Raw genomic sequence first — 23,837 nt, 5'->3', positions numbered from 1 at the left:
AAGTTAAAAAAATTAAGTTAAATAAAATAATTCTTTAAAAAAAGTGAATCTAAGCCATAAACAAATACAAATAATATAATTTAAGGCAGTAAGCATTAAAAGCTATCAGTAAAATCCTGCAGTAGGGTTTCAATAAAGGAAGAATTCCTCATAGTTTGGTTATTCTATCTGATTAGAAAAGGAATACATGGGCCAGCAGGTGGTGTGGTGATTAAAGGCACTGGACTCCCACATAACTAATCACAGTTCAAGTCCCAGACCTGGCAGCTTATTCTCTCACCCTCTTTCTCTCTTTCTTTGTCTCTCTCTTTCTTTGTCTCTCTCTGGTCAAAACTGAAAAATAATGATAATAAATAAATAATTCTTTAAAAGAAAGGAGTACATAAGAAGAAATCTATAAAATACCAAAATCAACATAACTAGATTTTTTTTTTTTTTTTTTGCTATACAGAGCGTGTGCTCAGCAGAAAGAGAGAGAAGGACAGAGAGACAGAAAGCAAGAAATCACCGCCCTGGGGTGTGGCCACTCCACAATCCCTTCTCCTCCATTCTTCTCTCAGGATCTTGGGCATGCACGCATACACGCCCAGCGTGAGTTTAAGTCACCAGGTCCGGGACTCAACCCACGGTTGGCTACGTGGGAGTTCAGCGACAGCCATTACGCTAACTGCTGGTCCCATGACTAGATACTTTTTAAAAAGCTTTTCATTATACATAAATCCGTGCATGATGATAACTAACAATGTTGTGTCAAAGGATACTTCCGTTATTCAAATATGACTATGGTATTTGGTTTGCATGAATAATCATGATGCATTTCACATTTCTGAGCTATTATTTAAGCTACTTATGCTGAATTATGGGCAATCATTCATACAGTAGAAATTTGCTTTTATTATATTGTCATTCCATTAGTTGCCTAATTACTTAGACACCCTAAAACAGTATTTATACTCAAGCTATGGGGAGTCATATGTAAGTACAAAAACGGACAGTAATCAGAAGTAAGGAACTGAGTAAAACATGGGGGAATATAAAGAAAAGCAAAAAAGGTCATGGAAAACCATAAAGGAAAGAGAAAAGACCCCCCCCCCCAAAAGGAGGAGGAGGAAGGAAAGGAGGGAAGAAGAACAAGATAGGAGTAAAAAATTAACATGAAAAATTAACCAAACTGATGCTGAAATTGATATGCAGAAATATGGATTCATTGGGCTAACTGTGAATTTAGAAACAGCACCTAATTCAACTACTAAGAGGAGGGGGGGGGTCAAAAATGCTAAGTTCCGGGAACCAGCAGTTAGCGTAATGGCTATGTCGCTGGACTCCCATGTAGTCGACCGTGGTTCGTGTCCCGGACCCGGTGGCTTAAAACTCACGCCGGGCGCCTGTGCGTGCATGCCCAAGATCCCAAGAGGAGAATGGAGGAGAAGGGATTGCGGCGTGACCATCCCCCCTGGGGGGTGATTTCTCGCTTTCTGTCTCTATGTCTCTCTCTGTCTGTCTGGCAAGCGCACACGCCCTACAGTGAAAATCTCTCCAAAAAAAAAAAAGCTAAGTTCCCTCAGTAAAGAGCCCATCCAACACTTAGATCCTGGTTTCTATGATCATTCTCTAATACTAGGAAACAGGTCATTGGAAACATGGCTGATTCTAACCCAGGGGCAAGAAACAGACAAGATAAATAAGCATCTTGTGCCAGAGAAAGAAAGGTGTCAGAAACAAGCAATCAAACCGGTATTGATGGGGATCCGTCAAAGAGGCACAGGAGCTCTCCAAAAGAATGCCCAGCTGCCAAAACTTCGCACTTAAAGAAAATGTGTTTTTTTTGTTTGTTTGTTTGTTTTTTAATTTGAGCCTTAAAACAAAGTAGCACTGATTACGACTCAAAGTATAAAATAAAATATCGATATGCTCATACTGATATAAGTAAATGACTAAATAAATTTAGTGGGAGAATAGTCAAGCCTCTTATGCAGAAGAATTTTAAATAATTTATGTAGACAACCTGCCATCAAGCAGGGTGCATAACTCTCTTAAGTGTGGTCTGTGCATAGTAATTTCCCTTCAGAGTTCAATAAGAAATGGGGTGTGTGTGTGAGAGGGTAACTTCACAGTGGGGAAACCAGACGAGCATTACCTCAGGAAGGTGACCAACACTAGCACCAACAATGATAAATCATGTTAAAATGTATCCTTGAAATGATGTGATGAGTATGACGCTCTGCGTTGGTCTTCCTCCCAAGAACCCATAAACCTGGTCTAACCATGAGAAAAAAAGATGAGACAAATTCCAATAAAGGAACATCCCACAAAATACCAGACCAGTAATCCTCAAAACTGTCAAGGCTATAAAAAGAAAAAAAAAAGTCTGAGAAACCGTCTTGGTCAAGAAGAGCCTAAGGAGATGTGGCGACTAAGTGCCATGTGGTTTCCAGGACAGAACCCTGGAAGAAAGAAGGGCAGTAGGTAAAAGCGAAGGAAATCTGAATAAAGGATGTCCTGTCTATAGCTGCGAAATGGTAAACAGCATAAAAAGTTAGAAATATTCTTCCAGTATTTGATTCAGCAAAGCAGTCATTCACGTCACTGAAAAGAAAGAGTTCTGGCAAACCCCTGTTGTTCCGCTTACTCATTAACATAAAGAAAATTATCAGCTAACACTCACGTCAGAGTACACTGGTACAGCAAATGCAACCTTAAATTGGCTGCAGATGAATACAAGCATTTTGCAAAAATCAGCAAAAGTATTTTCAACAAAAATATCATAAATTTTATTACTGTGCGTTATACCTTCTTCATATCAGCAAAATTTATAACAGACGTGTCTGTGTGTGTGTTAGTGTGTTTCACATGGGTCATCTATTATGCACTCTTAGTTACAGAGCTGAGACTCAATTTTTAAAGAAATTATTTTATTATTGTTATTTTTATTATTTGTTTAATTTGATCAGAGAAAGTAAGGGAAAGTGAGAGAGTAAGGGAAACTAAACTGCCAGATCCAGGACCCAAACTACAGTCAGTGATCTGGGAGTCCAGCACCTTAACCAACACACCACCTGCCGGTCCCCAGACTAAAATTTGTGTGTCTTGACCTATTAGCTCATTATAAGTTTCACTAACACTATGTGAACTTAATTTTTAATTAATTAGTTAATTTTACATTCATTCAATAAGCATTGTTACAGCATACAAAATCTGATTTCCCATCCAGAATACACTGCATAGTGGCTTAATCATACATGTTATCATCAATAATTTTCCATTTCTAGTTTCATATATATATATATATATGTGTGTGTGTGTGTGTGTGTGTGTGTGTGTGTGTGTATTTCCCCCCTATTTCTCACCCTCTGCCATTTCCCACCCTCCTCCCACACTATCTCTGGTGTCTACAGCTGCTTTCCATTCCTCCTTGTTACCCCCGGCATTTTATTGATTCAGAAAATATCTTAATCTAACTACTTTCAATAGCAAGTTCAGCTCTTATATACATATATCTGTGAACACATGTATGACTTCAGGCATGAAATTCTGAGTAGAATGAATATACTATAAAGTAGCACCTAGCTGATGCTATATAGCTTCCTGAGGTTATTAAATAGGTATTTTTTCATATATTTTTTCATTTCAAGAGAAGGAGTTTTAGCTTTAATAAAACAAATTCAAAGAAATGCTAAGAGAGCTTTGCTTAAAACTTGAAGCCAGGAGACAGGTTAGGATTCTGTTCAAATAGTAGGTATATGAACCTATCAGCAGCTCAAGACAAGAAAAAATCCTTAAATCTGAAAAACAAAGCCTAGAAGAAAATTAGTAATGTTTTAGTCAAAAGTCATAAGACTCAGGACCAGCAGTTAGCTTAATGGCTATGTTGCTGGACTCCCATGTAGTCAACCACGGTTCGAGTCCCAGACCCGGTGGCTTAAACTCACACCGGACACGTGTGTGTGTGTGCCCGAGATCCCAAGAGGAGAATGGAGGAGAAGGGATTGCGGCATGGCCATCCTTCCTGGGGGGTGATTTCTCACCTTCTGTCTCTCTGTCTCTCTCTGTCTCTCCAACGAGCACACGTGCCCTATAGCAAAAACCTCTTTAAAAAAAAAAAAGTTGTAAGACTCTTTCACCAATTCAGTCTCATGTATTTAATTTATCTTCTGTTGTGGTCTAATCTTTCTGATTAAATACTGGGATATAATATTCAATTCCAGATTTGTCCCTACCATCAAGATGGCCATTTTCTTAGTTATTTTTGAATTCTTATTTCTCTTTGTCTGTATTTAGTTTTCCTGGTATAGCATTCCCTTCAGAACTTCTTGGAGATCTGGTCTGGTGTTGGTAAATTCATTCAGGTTTTGCTTATCTAAGAATGCCCTTGTCTTTTCTTCCCATATGAAGGATAACCTTGCTGGATACAGTATTCTTGGTGAAAATTGCTTTTCCCTTAACACTTTGAATATATTTTCCTATTCTTTCCTCGTTTGTATTGTTTCTGATGAGAGGTCTGCTGTTAGCCTGATGGGATATCCTTTGTAGGTAACTTGCTGTTTTTCTCTCTCCAATCTTAGTATCTTGTCTTTGTCTGTGGTTTTGGTCAATGTGGCTATAATGTGTCTTGGAGAAGATCTTCTTAGGATGATTCTATTCCAGGTCCTTTGTATTTTTGGGGAATGAATCTTTGAATGCCTCTTTAGGTTTGGAAAGTTTTCTTCCATGATTTCATGGAATGGATTATCAATGCCCTTATTAATATCTTCACCTCCTGTGATACCAATTATCCGGATGTTTGATGGTATCTAGTATTTCTCATATATTATTCTCATTTTAGGCGACAATTTTCTCAGTCTTTGTGGTAGATTTTTCTAGGCCAGCAATTCTATCTTGTACATCTGAGATTTGATTTTCTGTATGATCTAGTCTGCTTTTAATACTTTCAGGGTAGGTTTTGACTTCCTGTATTATAGCCTTCATCTCTAACAGTTCCATTTGATTCTTTTTTATTGTGTATATTTCCTCTTTCAGATCTTGCAAATACTTCCTCACCTCCTGGAACTCATCGGCTCCTTTCTCCTGCCTCTTCTGCAGTTCATTGTCTTCTCTTCCATCTCTGTTAGCTTTGTCACTATGAACATTCTAAATTCTTTATTTGATATTTTCATGAGTTTCATTGTGCTGTTTGAGGATGAAGAGATGTTACTCTTTTCCCTTGGAGGAGAGATATTGTCTTGATTTCCCATATTTCTCGTGATCCTGTGGTGATTTCTAGTCATCTGATGGATGGTGCGTTTCTTCCTGATTGTTGGAGTTCAATCTGAGTATTCAGAGGCGAGTAGAAGTTCAGTAGCCATCTCCAGCTTAATTTTTTAATAGCTTTATTTATGTTATAAAACAATACAACCCCATGTATTTTTATTTATTTAATTTTACTTCCTATTTTCTTTTTAATTTGCTATAGGGCATGTGCACTCACCAGAGAGAGATGAAAGAAAGAGGAAAAAGTAAGAAAACAAACCACCAGGTCCAGGACTTGAACCACAGTCAGTCACATGGGAGTCTAGCACCTTAATCACTGTACCACCTGCTGGTCCTCAACCCCATATATTTCTCAGAAAGGATTATTTTTATTTAAATTTTATGAAGTTAAATTATAATTTGGGGGCCAGTAAGTGGCGTGGAGCTTAAGGGTGCAGGATTCCCACATGGCTGACCATGGTTCTATTCTCCAACCTGGCAACTTGCTTTCTCACTTTCCCCTCTCTCTCTGTTTCTCTCACTCTGTCTCTCTCTGGTCAAAATAAAATAAATAAAGTTAAATAAAATAATCCTTTAAAAAATATATAATTTGGGGACAAGCAATTGGCATAATGGCTATGTCACTGGACTCTTATGAAGTCAACTGCGGTTTGAGTCCCGAACTCAATGGCTTAAACTCACACAGGGCACATGTGCATGCATGCCCAAGACCCCAAGAGGAGAATGGAGAAGGAATTGCAGTGTGGTCATCCTCCCTGGGGGGTGATTTCTCGCTTTCTATCTGTCTGTCTCTGTCTTTCTGGCAAGCGCACATGCCCTATAGCAAAAACCTCTCAAAAAAAAGAAAAAAAGTATAATTTGATGATGACGGCTGTTCATATAATCAGTACTTAGGATTTCATTACTCTTAACAATCCAGTAGAATAGATTAAGCAGAATCAGTGGGCAAAGCTTGGCCAACCATTCAAAGAGAAATGGGAAAAGCAAAGTCTCTCTTCTCACAGAGGTTCAACTTTAACTAGGAGGAGGGAGTAATTAAGGGAAGATACAGAAATAACTTTAATTCAAGATCAAAGAAACATTTTACAGAGGAGATTTAGAAAAGAATACGGTCACACTAGGTACAACAACGTTTTGGTCAAAGACAGACCACATTTCCAACAGTGGTCCCATAAGAAGCACATAGGCTATATCAAATAGCCTAGGTATGTGGCAGGCCGTACCACCCAGGTGTGCGGAAGTACACGCGACGATCGACGATGTTCACACAGTGATGAGGTAGCCTAACGACACATTTCTTAGGACGTAGCCCAATGTTATGTGACACATGACTATGATAGAATCAAGGACAACATAATATAGAACACAGTAGAAGGAAATTAAGACAAAGGCTCAAATTATTCCCAGTAATAGCACTGTTTGCTTTCAGTTGTGGTTTCACTGCCTCCCAACCCTGCAATTATCCAAGTCAACTAATTGGTAGGAATTCTCATTTTCATGAAATTTAATAAAGAAATTAAACTCTCCAGAACTAAAACATAATGCTGTTATCTTTACTTCTATGTAGACACTATTTTCAAATAACTTTATGCTGAATCTTAAAATAAAAATCATTTTAAAAGAAAGAAGCTCTTTACCTTCTGGTTCCAGCAATTTGGGAATTTTTAATTCTCGTTCTGCAATTTGGAAGGCCTCTTTGAGATTGTCTTTGTTGGATCTCTGCGCTACACTCTTCATATCGATTAGGTCTGGTCGCAGGGCATGAATGACAGCCAAAAAAGCCATCCCATTTCTCCAGCTTGACTTAAAATCTGTCACACTGACAGACTCAGACCTACCACGAAAGGACAAAAACATGGTAAGCACTATTAAAAATAACGTTATCAAAACACTTCTCTAATAGTTGATACAACAAGATGTGGTGAATCAAATAAATGATATAAATTATTCAAAAGTTTTATTTTATTTCTTTGATCAAAGTAAACTGCCAAGTCTGATGAAGCTCAGAACACCACAAGCACTGATGTTCAAGTGGTCCCTAGACCAGCAGCAACAGAATCACCTGGACTGCGGGGTTTGCAGTGCCAACTCTCAGGCCCAGCCCTGTAACTAGTACGGCAAACTCTGGAGCTGGGCCTACAATCTGTGTTTTTAAAAGCCTTCCAGGTGATAATGATAATGACTCAAGTTTGATACTCCTCATTGAGCAATCTGCTAGCCCCAGTCTGACTTTAGACCTGTGCAATACAGTTAAGGTCCTTCACTAAAGGAAACGATTTTCTTCTTCATTAAAACAAGTTAAGTTATTATACCAAACCAACAGTAGGTCACTCACTGGATAGACAGACTTTGCCACTCATTTCCTTAAAACCCATCATAATAAGGGGCCAGCAGATGGTGTGGTGGTTTAGGTGTTGGACTCTCATATGGTCAACTGGGGTTCAAGCCCCATACTCGACAGCTTGAAAAACACTGGGCACATGTGTGTGCACGGCCAAAATCCAAGAGGAGAATGGAGAAGAAGGGATTACAACATGGCCATTCCTCCTGGATGAGTGATTTGTCACTTTCCCTCTCTCTGTTTCTGTTTCTCTCCTAGAAAGGTTGGGAGTGGGGATTACAAAATGAGACCCTGTCAAGGGTTGCTTGTTTCTCTCTCTCTCTCTCTCTCTCTCTCTCTCTCTCTCTCTCAAAAATATTTTTTTAAGAAGAAAAGAAAAAAATAAACTTTTAAAAAAAGGAAATTTTGGGGGGTTTTAATTCACTTAATTCATGTTTAAAAGTGTGTACACAGGACCAGCAGATGGTATAATGGTTACATCACTGGACTCCCATGTAGGTTTGAGTCCCAGACCCAGCAGTTTAAAACTCACGCCAGGTGCATATGCACGTGTGCCCAAAATCCAGAAAGGAGAATGGAGGAGAAGGGACTGCAGTGTGGCAATCCCCACTGGGGAGTGATTTCTCACTTTCTGTCTCTCCTGCAAGCACATGCGCCCTATTGCAAAAGTCTCACCAAAAAGAAAAGTGTGTGCATGCAAACGTATAAGAGAAAAAGAATTGCCCTTAACAGGGTTTGTCACATCACAATACCCCTTTCCCCAGCCCTCCAGCTAGCCAGGATTTTCTGCATGCACACACATCTGCTGTGTTTTCAAGTCAATCCAGGGAGGGACCCAAACACGTGGCATATGGGTTCCAGCATTGCAGTTCAGTAAGACAAAAGGAAAGAAATTCTAACACATGCTACAACATGAACCTTAAAAGACAACATGAACCTTAAAAGACAACATGCTGAAAGAAACGTCAGTTACAAAAGAACAGTGGCATAGTGGTTAAGGTGCTGGATTCCCACATGGCCAATTGCAGTTGGAGTCCCAGGCCTGGTAGCCTGAAACTCACGCCCGGCGTGAGTTTTAAGCCACCGGGTCCGGGACGGGACGCGAACCGCAGTTGACTATATGGGAGTCCAGCGACATAGCCATTATGCTAACTGCTGGTTCCCACTGTTCTAAATGCTTTAAAAAATTAATTTTTTTAAATATTTTATTCATTATCATTATTTTTTTTATTTTATTAAAGTTGACCAGAGAGAAATAGAGAGAAGGAAAGTGAGAAAGCAAGTTGCCAGGTCCGTGACTTAAACCACAGTCAACCATGTGGGAGTCCAGTCACCTTAACCACCATGCCACCTGTTGGCCCCCAAAATTAATTCTTATAATAAACAACAACTTTGACATATTACTCCTGCCCATGTTTTGTGATTGGACAAAATGGAGTATAAAGAAACTAGGGGTGCAGAGTCTCCAGTCAGAAAGAACTGGGGCTGCACACTGTACTCTCAGCTGATGGCTAACAGGGCAGGGCTGGGCTGAGGGCAGACCCAGACCACCTGGAGAACACCCAGGGCAGAACTGGCTCAGCACCGCCTGGCAGGCCTGAACTCAACAGACCGCCACACTGTGAGGTCAGTCCTACAGTAATGAGGTGAAGCCAGTACTAGTAAGAAGTTGCAGCCAGGACTTAGGGACTGGCAAGTGGGGCTCCAGAATGACAGGCAGGATCTGGACTCATTTAGAAGTGGGAATAAGGCCTGATTTATCTGTTTTACAAATATGAAAATACATTCATATGTCACTTGATGATGGGGATATGTTCTGAGAACTGCGTGGTTAGGCAATTTTATCATACAAATGCCATAGAGTGTATCTAAACAAGACTACATAGTATAACCCACTGCACACCAAAGTTATATGGTGCAGCCTATTGCTCCTAGGCTACAGACCTGTACAGCATGTTACCATACTCAATACTATAGGCAACTATAATGCCTAGGTAAGTATTTGTGTATCTAAGCATAACTAAACATAGAAAAATTACAGCAAGGGGCGTGGTGGTTAAAGGCATTGGACTCCCACCTGGCTGACCACAGTTCAAGTCCTTGACCTAGAAACTTGCATTCTCACTATCTCTCTCTCTCTCTGTATGTGTGTCTCACTCTGGTCAAATTAAAAAATAAAATATAATAACAATAATTACAAAGAAAATAATTCTTAAAAAAAAAAAGAAAAAGAAAAGCTACAGCAAAAAGGTGGTTATAAAAGATAAAAAACATGGTACACCTGTACAGTGCTCTCCCCACAGATAGAGCTTACAGGACTGAAGGTTGTTCTGGGTGAGTCAGTGAGTGACTGGTGAGTGAATGTGAAGGCCTAGGGCATCACTGTATGTGACTGAATTACACACTTGGCTACACTAATTTTATAAAGAAATTCTTTAATAATAAATTAACTCTAGCTTACATTTCAATTTTATAAATTTTTAATTATAAACTTATCAATTTTTTAAAAATTGAAAAACACATGGCTTGAAAAATAGCCAAGTGCTATTCTAGGCATGTGGGCAAAATGCCTGTGCCCATATGCCTAAAATTCTATCAAGAAGGAGAAATAAAGAAAAAACAATTGCGGCATGACCACACCCCATTGAGGGTGCTTTTTCTTTTTCTTCCCTCTCTCTGGCAAGAAGACATGTCCTCTGGCAATTAAAAAAAAAAAAAAAGAAAGAAAAGAAAAGAAAAGAGAAAAAGAAAAAGAAAAAGAAATACAGATCATTTGATTTCCACACAATAAAAGGCCACCTAAACACAGTGATTGGGGGTGACTTGGTTTACTCAGATGATACCACCTTCTGGCCTTCAAAACCAAAGGTGGCTGAGCTCACAAACCCCCACATTTGGAACGTTCGCTATGAGAGGAATGGGACAATGAGGATTTCTTTTGAGAGAGGGAGGCATTGGGCAGGTGTAGCACTGTCAGCCTGACTTCTCAGACCTCGAGATCAGTGAGGTCATGCTCCCATACAAGAGCCCTGTGTTTCTGGTCATGGCAGACTACTCACGTGGCACATTGTTCCTGAGCCCACAAGAGGAGGGCCTTCTTTGCAGACATCTGCCATCTTGCTTGGGCTTTGGAGCATTTCTTAGCTGGAGGACTTGAGGTAGGAGATGAGTCAGCCACACTCACATCATCCTGGGAAGATTGATTGTAATTGCAAGAAAGATCCCGGGCAAGCTCCTCAATCTAAGGAAAGCATGTTAATTAACATATACAGAATCAAACGTTACCAGCATTAAGTCAAAATCTTCAGCCAAAATGAGACCTTAGAAAGTGACATTTACTCCTAATGACATAACCACCAGACAAATCCTTGAAGAACAGCATTTGCTATCAGGGCCTGCACTTTGATGTTCTCTTAGTCTAAACTTAGGTCATTCCTTACCTTCACTCCGGCATCGCAGCCCACACTGAGGGCAAGCTTCCATTCACCCTCTGGAAGTGCTTCCAAAGCACTCTCCGGGAGCCCAACACAAGTCAAACTAAGCTGAGCTCCTAGTCTACAGCATCTTTACAGACTGTATGAATTGAAAAGCATCTTTGATTAAAAAACATTAAGAACAAATGTGCAGGACCCAGCAGGTGCTATAGTGGTTGAGGCACTGGACTCCCATATGGCTGACCATGGTTCAAGTCCCAGATCTGACAGCTTGAAACTTACGCTGGGCACATGCACCTGCATGTCCAAAATCCCTAGAGGAGAATGGACTAGAGGAGATTGTGACATGACCATCCCCCCAGAGGGCGATTTCTCATTTTTCTCTCTCTCTGCATCTCCAACAAGTGCATGAGCCCTACAGCAAAAATGTAAAAAATAAAGAGGAAATGTACATACAGAAAAAAAGTACTTGGAGAGACAAAGTCCCAAGAAAGAAAATAAAATTGCCATTAATCATATGTAAAACAACTTGATTAGTAATTCAAGAAATCTAAATGTATATAGTGAAAGGATAATATTTTCTATATAATGAAGGCTGAAAATGTTTAAAGACAATATCCGATTGTAGTGAAGTTTGAGAAAGTGGTATCTTTATACTGCAAGTAAATGTACAAATTGGTTCAAATTTGGGAGGGGACAGTACAATAATATTTACATAAAACTTTAAGGATAAATCCACAAACATATAAGAATTTAATATATTTTTCTCAATAATTGACAGAATAACCTGACAACCAATAATAATTAATGTGACCAACACTATTAACAAATTGATCTGATTGGCAATGACCTATTTAGATGCTGTAACTAAATTCTGGCAGAACCAATATTCTTCTCAAGTACATAGAACTTCTAATAAAATTGACCATCCTGTGTTGAGCCATAGTGAGCCTCAGGAATTTTGAAGAATTAAAATCATTCAGATTATGTCTCTGCACTGAAATTTTAGCCAGTAGCAAAATAGACAAAAATCTCCATCTATCTAAAAATTAAGTCTATTAAAAATAATAGACTTCTCAGGACCAGCAGTTAACGTAATGGCTATTGTTGCTGCACTTCCATGTAGCTGACCATGGTTTGAGTCCCGGACCCAGTGGCTTAAACTCACGCCAAGTGCGTGTGCATGCATGCCCAAGATCCCGAGAGAATGGAGGAGAAGGGATTGCGGTGTGGCCATCCCCCCTGGGGGGTGATTTCTCGCTTTCTGTCTCTCTGTCTCTCTCTCTCTTTCTGGCAAGTACACGCGCCCTATAGCAAAAATCTCTCCAAAAAAAAGAAAAAATAGACTTCTCTATAAAACATGGGTCAAGTGAGAGATCATAATGGAAATATTTAAATATTCTAAAGAGAGCAATAATGAAAATACGACTTTCAAGACCAGCAGATGGCATAATGGTTATATCACTGGACTCCCACATAGTCAACTGTGGTCCAAGTTCTGGACCCAGTGGCTTAAAACTCACACCCGGTGTGTGTGCATGCATGCCCAAAATCCCAAAAAGGGAAGGGACTGCAATATGGCTATCCCCCTGAGAGGTGATTTCTCGCTTTCTGTCTCACTCTACCAAGTGCACGTGCCTTATAGCAAAAATCTCTCTTAAAAAAAAAAAAGACTACTTTCATAGATTGCAGTATTTTAAAGATGTCAATTTTTTGCAAAAATGTTAAACACATTCAATGCAATCCTAATCAAAATATCAACAGACTACGTGTGTGTGCACATGTGCATGCAAATACGCATGTGGACATTGACAAGCTGCTTATAAAATGGATATGGAAATGCGAAGAATAAAAAATAGCCAAGATAATCCTGAAGAACAAGCTGGACATCTTTAAGAGGTGTTGGGTCATGGGGGCTCTGCCTTTATAAATGAATTAACATCATTATTGTGCAAATGGGTTTGTTGTAACAGGATGAGTTCAGCCCCCCTCCTCTCTCTCTCTCTCTCTCTCTCTCTCATCTTCCCTTTGCCCTTCCACCATGCAATGACATAGCAAGAAGGCACTTGCCAGGTATTATCCTCTCAACCTTGGTCTTTTCAGTCTCCAGAAACATCAACCAATAAATTTTTATTTATCATAAATTACCCAGTCTGTAATATTCTGTTATAGGAACATCAGATGGACTCAGACACTACTAAAGTTGAAGATCATATATTCTCAGACCAGCATTCCACTCCTAGATATATACACAATATATTCTTTTTTTTTTTTTTTTTTTTAGGTTTTTGCCATAGGGTACCTATGCTCACTAGAGAGAGGCAAAAAGGGAAAGTCAGAAAGCACCCCTCCAAGGGGGGATGGCCACACCACAATCCCTCCACCTCCATTCTCCTCCTGGGGTTTTGGGCACACAGCCTGCATGGCTTTCAAGTTGCCATGTTCAAGACTTGAACCACGGTCAGCCATGTGGTAATCCAGTGCCTTGACTACCATGCCACCTGCTGGCCCCATGCTGTGGTATATTTATACACAGTAGTGAAAAAGACAGACCTACAGATGTATGCTACAGCAGGATGACACTCACAGATGGGATGTTAAATTAATAAACCATGCAAAAGTGTACATAGTATACAAAGGGGATTTCAAAAGATTGTGGAAAATGCATATTATGAAAAAACTATGCATGGATTTCAAGACTGTTGCACCAAAATAAACCTGCACTTAATTTCACTTTCCACGACCTTTTGAAGTCCCTCATATATAAGAAAATAATTCTACTTATATGAAGTTAAAGATGCTAAATGATAGCTGATGCAGATTAAAAGGAGAGCAGTAACTAGGACAAGGACAGGGAGTACTACGAAACATGGCAAAGTTCTGTATTTTTACTTTGGGGGGTTGACTATATATAAATAGGTGTGCTTAATTTATAAAAGATTCATCAGAAAGGGGGCCAGCCCCCAGCATGACTGTTAAGTCAGTTGGAAGCCACGTGGCCTAAAGTGCGGTTTGAGCCCCAGACCCAGCAGCTGGAAAAAGCACACCAGGCACCTGTGCATGCGTATCCAAGATGCTGAAAAGAGGGAGAAATGGAGGCAAAGAGACTGCAGTGTAACGATTTTCCATAGGCAATACTTTCCCTCTTTCTCTTTCTTTCTCTTTCTCACTCTATCTCAGTCTGGCAAGCACACAGACCTTCCGGCAAATAAAATTAAAAATATGTCAGAATGGGACCAGCAGATGGCACAATGGTTACGTCGCTGGACTCCCATATAGTCAATCAGGGTTCAAGTCCAGGGCCCAGCTGCTTAAAATTCATGCTAGGCACACATGTGTGCATCCCAAAATCCCAAGAGGAGATTAGAGAAGGTACTGAAGTATGACTATCCTCTCTGGGGAGTGATTTCTCCCTCTGCCTCACTCTATCTCTCTGGCAAGTGCACATGCTATAGAGAGCAAAAATCCCAAAAAATAAACAAACAAAAACAAAAAACACATATATTAGAATGAATATATGTGCATTCTTCCCTCTGTGTGTTATATTTAACCACAAGTTTACTTAAACTATTAAGACAAAACAATTTAAAAAAAAAAAAGGCAAAAGATCTGCTATATATTTTCTACCTGCTCAAGATTTTCAGGAGTCCTCTCTACAGAAGCTCAAGACTGATTCAGCATCGAGGCCCACTTACTGCATTACATTTATTTCATACTGCGGTAATTAGAGTAGAAATAATTTTCATATCATCAAACTACTTACATGAAAGTGCAGTATAATTGTCCAAATCAGGCCAAGAATAATGGATGGGTTTCCATCTACAATATCAGTAACATGAATATTTATTAGCTTGATCTAGAAAAGAAGAAATGCAGGTTAAAAGGAGAAATTATTCCACAGCAGAAATTTCTTCTATGAATTTTCAAATGAAATGTATACTCACTGACTGGTTTTTAAGGAATGTCAAGGCATGTTCTATATTGCTTCTACACTGGAATGTATTAGATCCTTTATCTCGAGGCTATGAAATTCAAGCACATATATTAATCAGAAATATGAAATATATTCTTTTCAAATCAACAAAAACTTGGTATCTTTTTTTTAGTCTTTTGCCATAGGGCATGTGCACTCACTGAAGAGAGACAGAGAGACAGTGAGAGAAGGTGAGAAGGAAAGTGAGAAATCCTTCACCACCACCCCCCATGGAGAATGGCCACACCACAATCCTTTGTCCTCCATCCTCTTCCTAAGATTGTGGGCATGCATACACAGGCACTCAACATGATTTTCAAGCTACCAGGCCCAGGACTCAAATCGTAGTTGGCCACACAAGCATCCAGCATCTCAACTACCATGCCACCCACTGGTCCCTCTTGATATCATTTAAAAATCTTACCAACTGTTGTCCTGAGAGTACTTCCAACAGGTCCAGGAGGACATGCCCCTTTTTAATGTCTGTGAATAGGTCTGATATAACTGAGGGAGGAGTGTGCTGCAAAAGGTCACAAGGAAAATAATCATTCAAACTTTGGTCTAAAAACAATGTTTTTAAGATTCTCATAAATGTACTTGGTTTCTCTGAAAAAACTAAGAATCAGTACTAATTTTTTTCTTAATAGAATACACAAAGTTCCATATCAAGACATAAGAGAACATACCTCATTTCAATTTTCCAATAACACAACACTTTCTGTGTGGGGCTTTCACTGAGAGCTTAAAACCTGTGTAGAGGGGCCAGTAGGCAGCATGGTGGTTAAGACACTGGACTCCCCCACATGGCTGAACATAGTTCGAGTCCTGGACCTGGTGGCTTACTTTCTCACTACCCACCCCACCCCACCCTGCCGCCCCTGTCTCTCTTTGATGACTATAACAAGTTTAAAATTGATAATAATAATAAATAAAATGAATAATTCTCTTTTTTTGAAAGAGATTATTGCTACAGGGCGCATGTGCTTGCTGGAGAGACAGTAAAGTAAGAAGTCACCTCCCAGGGGGCATGGCCACACGACAATCTCTTCTCCATTCTCCTCTCGGGATTTTGGGCATGCACGCACATGCACCCAGCTTGACTTTCAAGCCTGGGTCCAGGACTCAAACGGTGGTAGGCCATGTGAGAGTCCAACACCTTAACCACTATGCTACCTGCTGGCCCCGAAGTAAATAATTCCTTTTAAGAAAGTGAAAGCCTGTATGCAGAAATATTAATAGCATTAGAGACATTCAGAATCAGCCAATAATGACCCATTTGGAGACTGCATTATGATTCACTTGGAGACCATATTTATATTTCTGGGACAATATATATTTCTGCTTATATATTTACCTTTTTGGGTTGTTTTGTTTTGTTTTGTTTTGTTTTTTAGCTTTTGTTCTTGTTTTTGCCCTAGGGTGTGTGTATGTGCACTCGCTGGAAAGAGACAGAGAAAGGGAAAGTGAGAAATCACCATCACCACCCCCCCAGGGTGTACAGACACACCACAGTCCCTTCTCCTTCATTCACCTCTTGAGATTCTGGAGACACGCACGTGCTGGGTGTGATTTTTCAAGCCACAAAGTCCAGGACTCAAACTGTGGTCCATCATGTGGGAATCCAGCACCTTAACCACCATACCACCAGCTGGCCCTATATTTACCCTTTTTTAGAATTGCAAGCACTGTGTTAGGATGAGCAGACAGGTAACAGTGTGAACAGCCTACAAGAAGCACTGTACCTGGGTTACCCTAGGCACTTGGAAAAAACGAGAGGTAGGATGGTACAATGATTATGACCAAGGCCTCTGGGTCCAGACTCCCTGACTTTGTACTCCAGCACTACCACTTACAAGCTACGTAGCCAGTAAAAGTCACGTAACTTCTCTGCACCTGAGTTTATTTGGTCTTTACAAAGAAATGATACTATCTGCCTCGTGGGAATGTTGTGAAGTCCTTTAAGTGTACTGAGTAGTCATAATCATTATAAAGAGTTCTGGACACAGTCTAATATATAACACTATGAGAGATCTTTAAAAGTTCATGAAGAATGCATATTATGAAAATAATTATGTATAAATTTTGAGCAGTGTTTGTACCAAAAATAAACTCATATTTTAATTGTTTTCTCATGAACTTTTTAATGCCCCCTTGTATATATAAATCATTATTACTATTGTTTTATTTGACAAAAGAGATATTACCTCTACAAATACTTTTATAGAACAGTCTTCAGCAAAAGCATCCTTTGAGTGTGTTGAGAATGAATGACAAATACACCAAAACAAGAGCAAGATAACTTTCCCCACATTCTTTCAAGAGAAGACGGTCTATAACTTCTCACATGCCACCGGTACCGTTTTTTAAGTGTCTCTTTATGGTCAAAACTGAGGGAGTAGGAGGAGGGTTACGGATATTACTGTAACTTAAGTTGCTCTTACGTTCCTCACCTTTGCCAACTGTGTATTTATCCAGCAGGTGAAAGTTTTCTTCTGCGTGTCTTCCTGTTCAGCTATCAGAAAGGACAACAGTAGTTACAAAACAAAGGCCTCAGAAATACTTGTATAAATCAAAGCTTCAAAGGTCTGTTATTCTGGGCACATACATGTGTTTCACAAGCTTACAAGCTTTTTAGAACTTGGTCTAAATTTCCAATGTTCCTACAAATTGTATTTTAGAAGGACCAGCATATGGTGTGGTGATTAAGGCATGGAACTCCCACATGGCAGACTGTAGTTCGAGTCCCAGAGCTGGTGGCTTGCTTTCTCACTTTCCCTCTCTCTGGTCAAATTTAAAAAAATAATAATAAATTTTTAAAAATTAAATGGGATAATTTTTTAAAAAAACAAATGATGTTTTAAAAATAGTGCATCGAGGGAACTAGCAGTTAGCGTAATGGCTATGTCACTGGACACCCACGTAGTCGACCGCGGTTCGTGTCCCGGACCCAGTGGCTTAAAACTCACGCCGGGCATGTGTGCGTGCATGCCCAAGATCCCGAGAGGAGAATGGAGGAGAAGGGATTGCGGCGTGACCATCATCCCTGGGGGGTGATTTCTCCCTGGGGGGTGATTTCTCGCTTTCTGTCTCTATGTCTCTCTCTGTCTGTCTGGCGTCTAAAGATGAAAAGTTCTCTCCAAAAAAAAAAAAAAAAACAGTGCATCGAGATGAGATTGTTCTTAAGAATTATTTTATTTTAATTAATTAATTCATTTAATTTTCACCAGAGAGGGACAGAGTGAGAAAGAGAGAGAGGGAAAGTGAGAAAGCAAGCCGCCAGATCTAGGACTTGAACCGCAGTCAGCCATGTGGGAGTCCAGCATCTTTAAACACCATGCCACCTGCCGGCCCCAAGGAGAGATTTTTTTTTAAAAGCTACATTCTAACTGACCAGAAACAATGGTTTTGGGGTTTTTTGTTTGTTTTTGAGATTTTTGCTATAGGGCGCACATACTCGCTGGAGAGACAGAAAGCAAGGAATCACGCCCTAGGGGGGATGGCCACTCCGCAATCCCTTCTCCTTCATTCTCCTCTTGGGATTTTGGGCACGCACGCACACATCCCTGGGCTGAGTTTCAAATCACCAAGTCCGGGATTCAAACTGCAGTCAGCCATGTGGGAGTCCAGCAATGTAACCACTACACCATCTGCGGGCCCCATAGACAATGGTTTTTAATATATTTTTTTTTTGGAGAGGTTTTTGCTATAGGGCGTGTGCACTCGCCAGACAGACAGAGAGAGACATAGAGACAGAAAGCGAGAAATCACCCCCCAGGGATGATGGACACACCACAATCCCTTCTCCTCCATTCTCCTCTCGGGATCTGGGGCACGGACGCACACGTGCCCGGCGTGAGTTTAAGCCACCGGATCTGGGACTCGAACCACGGTCAACTAAGTGGGAGTCCAGCGACATAGCCACTACACTAACTGCTGGTCCCCGGTTTTTAATATTTTTACTGACAAAGAAGTAAGTCCCTACACAGCTTTGACAGTATTGTTCAAGGAACCATGAAAAGCAAGAGGAGGGAACCAGCAGTTAGCGTAATAGCTATGTCGCTGGACTCCCATGTAGTTGGCCGTGGTTTGCGTCCCGGACCCGGTGGCTTAAAACTCATGCCAGGCGCGTGTGCATGCGTGCCCAAGATCCCGAGAGGAGAATGGAGGAGAAGGGATTGCGGCATGACCATCCCCCCTGGGGGGTGATTTCTCGCTTTCTGTCTCTCTGTCTCTGTCTGTCTGGCGAGCGCACACGCCCTATAGCGAAAACCTCTCCAAAAAAAAAAAAAAAAAGCAAGAGGAAATTCTAATCAAAAAGGACCTGCAGTCTAAGCTGAAACCACGTAGTAGTTCAAACAATCCCAGAACATCTGAAGATGTTTTAGAAGGCTCATAAAGTCATTGCAGTTTAGTCTTGACAATTATCACAAAAATTTATCACAAAGTATACACTGCTAGTAAATTAACTGTGAGCTGCAATTAGTCCGAGAGTCCAGGGTTCAAATAGTGTTCCTGTCAGTGAGTAGCTGTGTGACCTTGAATGGTGTCCTCATTTAATTTTTTTTTCATGGATTTGGTTTTGTTTTGTTTTGTTTTGTTCTTCTGTAATTTTTTTTCCTGGATTTGTTTTTTTTCCTGTAAAATTATTATTTTTTTTATTGTGTCCTCATTTAATTAAGAGTCATATGCACTTGCCTCTAGAGAGTACTGTGAAAATTTAATGATTCACTTAAAGTGATCAGCATGGACTTAGGCACATACTAAACATTTAAGAAGTGCCGGCTACTACTTTGTAACTGGACAGGAGTCAAGGGGAAGACTTAAACACTTAGAGGATATCCTTCTTTGTTCCTCAGGGCAGGAGGGGCCTCACACTCCTCGACGCCTTTCAGCTTCTGGAGACACCCGCCACTCTGAGGTCACGGGTTAGCCCTGCACACAGAGACTGAGCTTCCATTTCCCCAGACTCTCTCTCCTCAGTAGACAGAGCATAAGCCCAGACACCCACTCCTCCCTGCACCAACCCCTGCCGTTCTCATCTCACTATGCCCTTTATCCCTGTGTACATCAGTCAACACCATGCACACATGCACACACATACACACACACGGATACAGGTGCATTATGTGCACATGAGCACACACCCATGCAAACACACACACACATACACACAGATCGGACTCTCAGGTCCCTCTCATTTCGCTCACTCTAATTCCCACAGGCCTCTGCACATTCCCCAACTTTTCTGATCTCTCACCTCTCTCTAACTCCTGAATCCCTTGCACTCATGATGAAATCCATGGTAGAAAACCAGCAAAATCCCCTTCTTGCCCAATAGCCTCTCTGCTCTCTGGTTGTTAGGCAAAGCCTTCCGACTCCAATGGACCGCTGGCCCTCTCCTGAGACCATGTTCCCTCTACGGCCCTCTCAGGGAGCTGCTATGTTTTCTCATGACTTTTGCAGCACTCACTCTTGCTCCTCGCTGCAACCTCCAGACCATTCTCCACTCTAGCTTTGAATCCCATGTCATCAGACTACTCTCACTCTTACAGTCAACTCCTTACTGTAGTCATCTCCCATCCTTTCTCAAAGATGTGAGCTCCTTCTCCACTGTTATTCTCTGCAGTACAACTCCTGTCTAATTCTTGGTGAATTTCAAGACACACATGATGAACCTTCTAATCGCCTGGACTCAGCTTCTTGAATTCCTCTTCTTCAACACACTTGTCTTCTTTCCTGCCTCAATCACTTACTGTCATTGTTATAAAAGGGGTCTTTAAAAATCTCATGGAAGGGGCCAACCAGTGGTGTAGTGGTTGTGGCGCTGAACTCCCACATGGCTGACCGCAATTTAAGTGCTGGCCCTGGCAGCTTGAAACTCACGCTGGGCATGTGTGGCATGCCTTTGTGCCCAAAATCTCAAGAGAAGAATGGAGGAGGGACCAGCAGTTAGTGTAATGGCTATGTCACTGAATTCCCATGTAGCCAACTGTGGTTCCAGTCCCACCCGGACCCGGTGGCTTAAACTCACACCAGGTGCGTGTGTGTGCGTGCCCAAGATCCCGAGAGGAGAATGGAGGAGAAGGGATTGCGGTGTGGCCATCCCCCACGGGGGGTGATTTCTCGCTTTCTGTCTCTCTGTCTCTCTCTGTCTTTCTGTTGAGCACACGCGCCCTATAGTGAAAACCTCTCCAAAAAAAAAAAAGAGAAGAATGGAGGAGAAGGGATGGTAGTCTGCCCAATGAGAAGGGATGGTAGCATGCCCAATGCCTCTGGGAGGTGATTTCTCACTTTCACTCTCTGTCTCTCTCTATGTCTCCAGCAAGCACATATACTCTGTAGAAAAAAATCTCTCTTAAAAAAAAAAAAACTCTATAGAAAGTGTATATTATTAAAAAATAAAAATAAAAACTATGTGCATTTCCAATTTTTCATACCAAAATAAATTCATACTGATTTCATTTTCCACAAACTTTTTGAAGTCTCCTTGGACCCCAGACCTTGTCAATACTCATCGCTACAATTCCCCATAATCCTGATTTCTTGTATCCCCACCTCTGAACATCACCCTCCATCCTTTCAGTTCACTCCCTCCAGTGCCCACTGGAAACTCCGAGCGCTGACTGTGCCAGCTGTTCACTGGCCCTCCTCGCTTCCTTTCATTCTTATCCATTTTCAATTTCATGACCAATTACTACCGACACACCCTTGCACCTCACCTACTTTGCAAATATGTATTTGGTCAGCACTTCACTGCGTGCTCCATTCGCCCCCGTGTGCTGTAGAATGTGGCTGGAGGAAACCCTCAACGTGCTGGCAGGTCTCAGGAGAACCCCTCAGTGGGCTCCAACGCTGCCCAGCAGTCAGGCTATATGGTCCGCTCCCACTTCCCGGATGGCAACATCAACCTCCTTGTCCCTCTCACATCCAGTATTCTCCCAGACCCTTAGCCCCAGCTGAGACCTTTCTTCCTGTTCCTCATCTCACAACCTGCCAAACTGCTGTCTCTGGTCCTTAGCTTAAAGACAGTCTTCCTCATACCTAAAGCCAATCCCTTCTGGGCACCCTAGCTCCTTTCTCTTCAGGCCTCCTCAAGGACATTTTACTCCTTTCTCTTCCACATCAGCCTTTTCCCCACCCTCCTCTTTTGGCCCATACCTATCAGTATAGATCAATACATGAATTTGCCCATCTAAAGACAAAAACAAACCTCTCTTGATCCCTAAGACAGAAACTAGGTGAGAAAGAAAAGACCCAACCAGGGCCACTGGCTAAGTAAACAGAATGCTGGCGGGTTTGCAATTGTTAAGGAAGAATTTAACTGATTAGAGACTAAAGGCACACTTAGCCTCATTGAAATGTTTTCCTTTTTTAACCCATTTCATTTTGTATGCATTATCAGTTTAAATTAGTTATAGTTCAGTGACTTAACATTTGACAGAGTGCTCAATAATTGTTAGCTGAACTAAATTGGGTTCTGACAAAGCCAACTGGATAGATTTGGCTTTTAAGAGTTATTGCTATTTTACATAAATTTTACTTAACAAAAGAATTAGAAGGAATCAGAATTTTGCTCTATAATTCAGAATGTTACTAAGTCTCCTGGAACCTTTGAGATATGCTTTCATTGTTATCAGAAGAAAAGATAATAACTTTAAACATCTATTGACACCGGGAGAAAAAAAATGCATTGAAGGTTTATTTTATTTCTCAATAAAAGAAAACTAGAACAAGTTTTTATGATTCCAGGATCAAGTTATATGCACTCAAAAAAATTACATGTATACAATGAACATGGGGCGAGATCTATCCATTCGTCACTATAAAGCAGAAATTCCAAATAAAAACAAAGTAAATGACAATTTTTTTTTAAATGACTTTCTTCCTTCAAGGACTGAGATTTTCCTTTTGCAACAATAAAGTGTGAAAAAAGAAACTAACTGGGAATATTATCAGGTCCAAGTGATAAAGGAGAGTCACAGGAGGAGAAAGAGGAAGGTGGGTACCATTAAATAACCCTGGAGGAGGTGAAATGCAGCACGAAGCTGAGTGGAAAAGAGCACTAGGTGCCTAAAGAGCTTTAGTGTTTGATTCCAGGTGCCTATGGAAACCTCAGCAATTTGGGCTACTTCCAAATAAAATGAAGGGTCATTTATTTCCACACCATCCTAGACAAAGCTAACTAGGGACCATGAACTTTCCTAGGCTGAGAAAACAGACAGCAAAAGCAGGCCTTTAACTGGATTATTTAGATTAGAGCATCTAATCTAATATGAGGTTGAACTAAGGAATGTCCCAACAGAGACATAAACTTGAATTTAAAATAATCAAGGGCCAGCCACAGTAGCACCTGCTGGACCCTGCGTTTGGCAGGCCGAGGTCACATGGGAGGCACGAGCCCCCTCCCCAGCCCACCCTAAAAAGCGGGCATGTGCCTGTACTCTCAGCTACTCGTGAGGCTGAGAGGCAGGAAGATCATGGGCTTATGGCCAATGCAGGCAACTGGGCAAGAATGCCTGAAAGAGATGGGTATGGTGGTGCACACCTTTGGCTCCAGCTATTCAGAAGACTGAGGATCGCAACACAGCAAGATCTGTCTTTAAATAAACAAATAATAAAAATTTAAAAAAAAAAAGAACCATCACCATAACAAAGACAAACTACCATAACCACCACCATAACCACCACCAAACACAAAGACAAAATAAAATAATCTAAGATTCTCTAAAGAAAACCTGAAGTTATCCCTGTCCTAATTTGATGAAACTCTAATAGAAACAGGGAAAAAAAAAAAAAAAAAAAAAAGAGACGACCAGCAATGAGAACCAAACCCCACAGGCAC

General features: G+C 40.8%; 1 protein-coding gene across 1 annotated transcript in view; it reads right to left on the bottom strand.

The window, feature by feature from the left end:
* SYNE2 (spectrin repeat containing nuclear envelope protein 2) overlaps positions 1-23,837 on the bottom strand; it is a 339,863-nt gene that overhangs the window by 289,546 nt on the left and 26,480 nt on the right. The window contains exons 2-7 of the mRNA XM_006142397.3: positions 17,446-17,507; positions 15,420-15,515; positions 14,967-15,044; positions 14,786-14,878; positions 10,648-10,829; positions 6,885-7,081 (exon numbers count right to left, since the gene is read on the bottom strand). Coding sequence (XP_006142459.1) covers positions 6,885-7,081; positions 10,648-10,829; positions 14,786-14,878; positions 14,967-15,044; positions 15,420-15,515; positions 17,446-17,507 — 708 coding nt within the window. The remainder of the gene's footprint in view (positions 1-6,884; positions 7,082-10,647; positions 10,830-14,785; positions 14,879-14,966; positions 15,045-15,419; positions 15,516-17,445; positions 17,508-23,837) is intronic.

The sequence above is a fragment of the Tupaia chinensis genome, unplaced genomic scaffold (genome assembly GCF_000334495.1).
Source record: "Tupaia chinensis unplaced genomic scaffold, TupChi_1.0 Scaffold000075_1, whole genome shotgun sequence".
Taxonomy (NCBI): domain Eukaryota; kingdom Metazoa; phylum Chordata; class Mammalia; order Scandentia; family Tupaiidae; genus Tupaia; species Tupaia belangeri.
The sequence above is the reverse complement of the archived record's forward strand: the minus strand, read 5'-3'. Positions and strand labels throughout refer to the sequence as shown.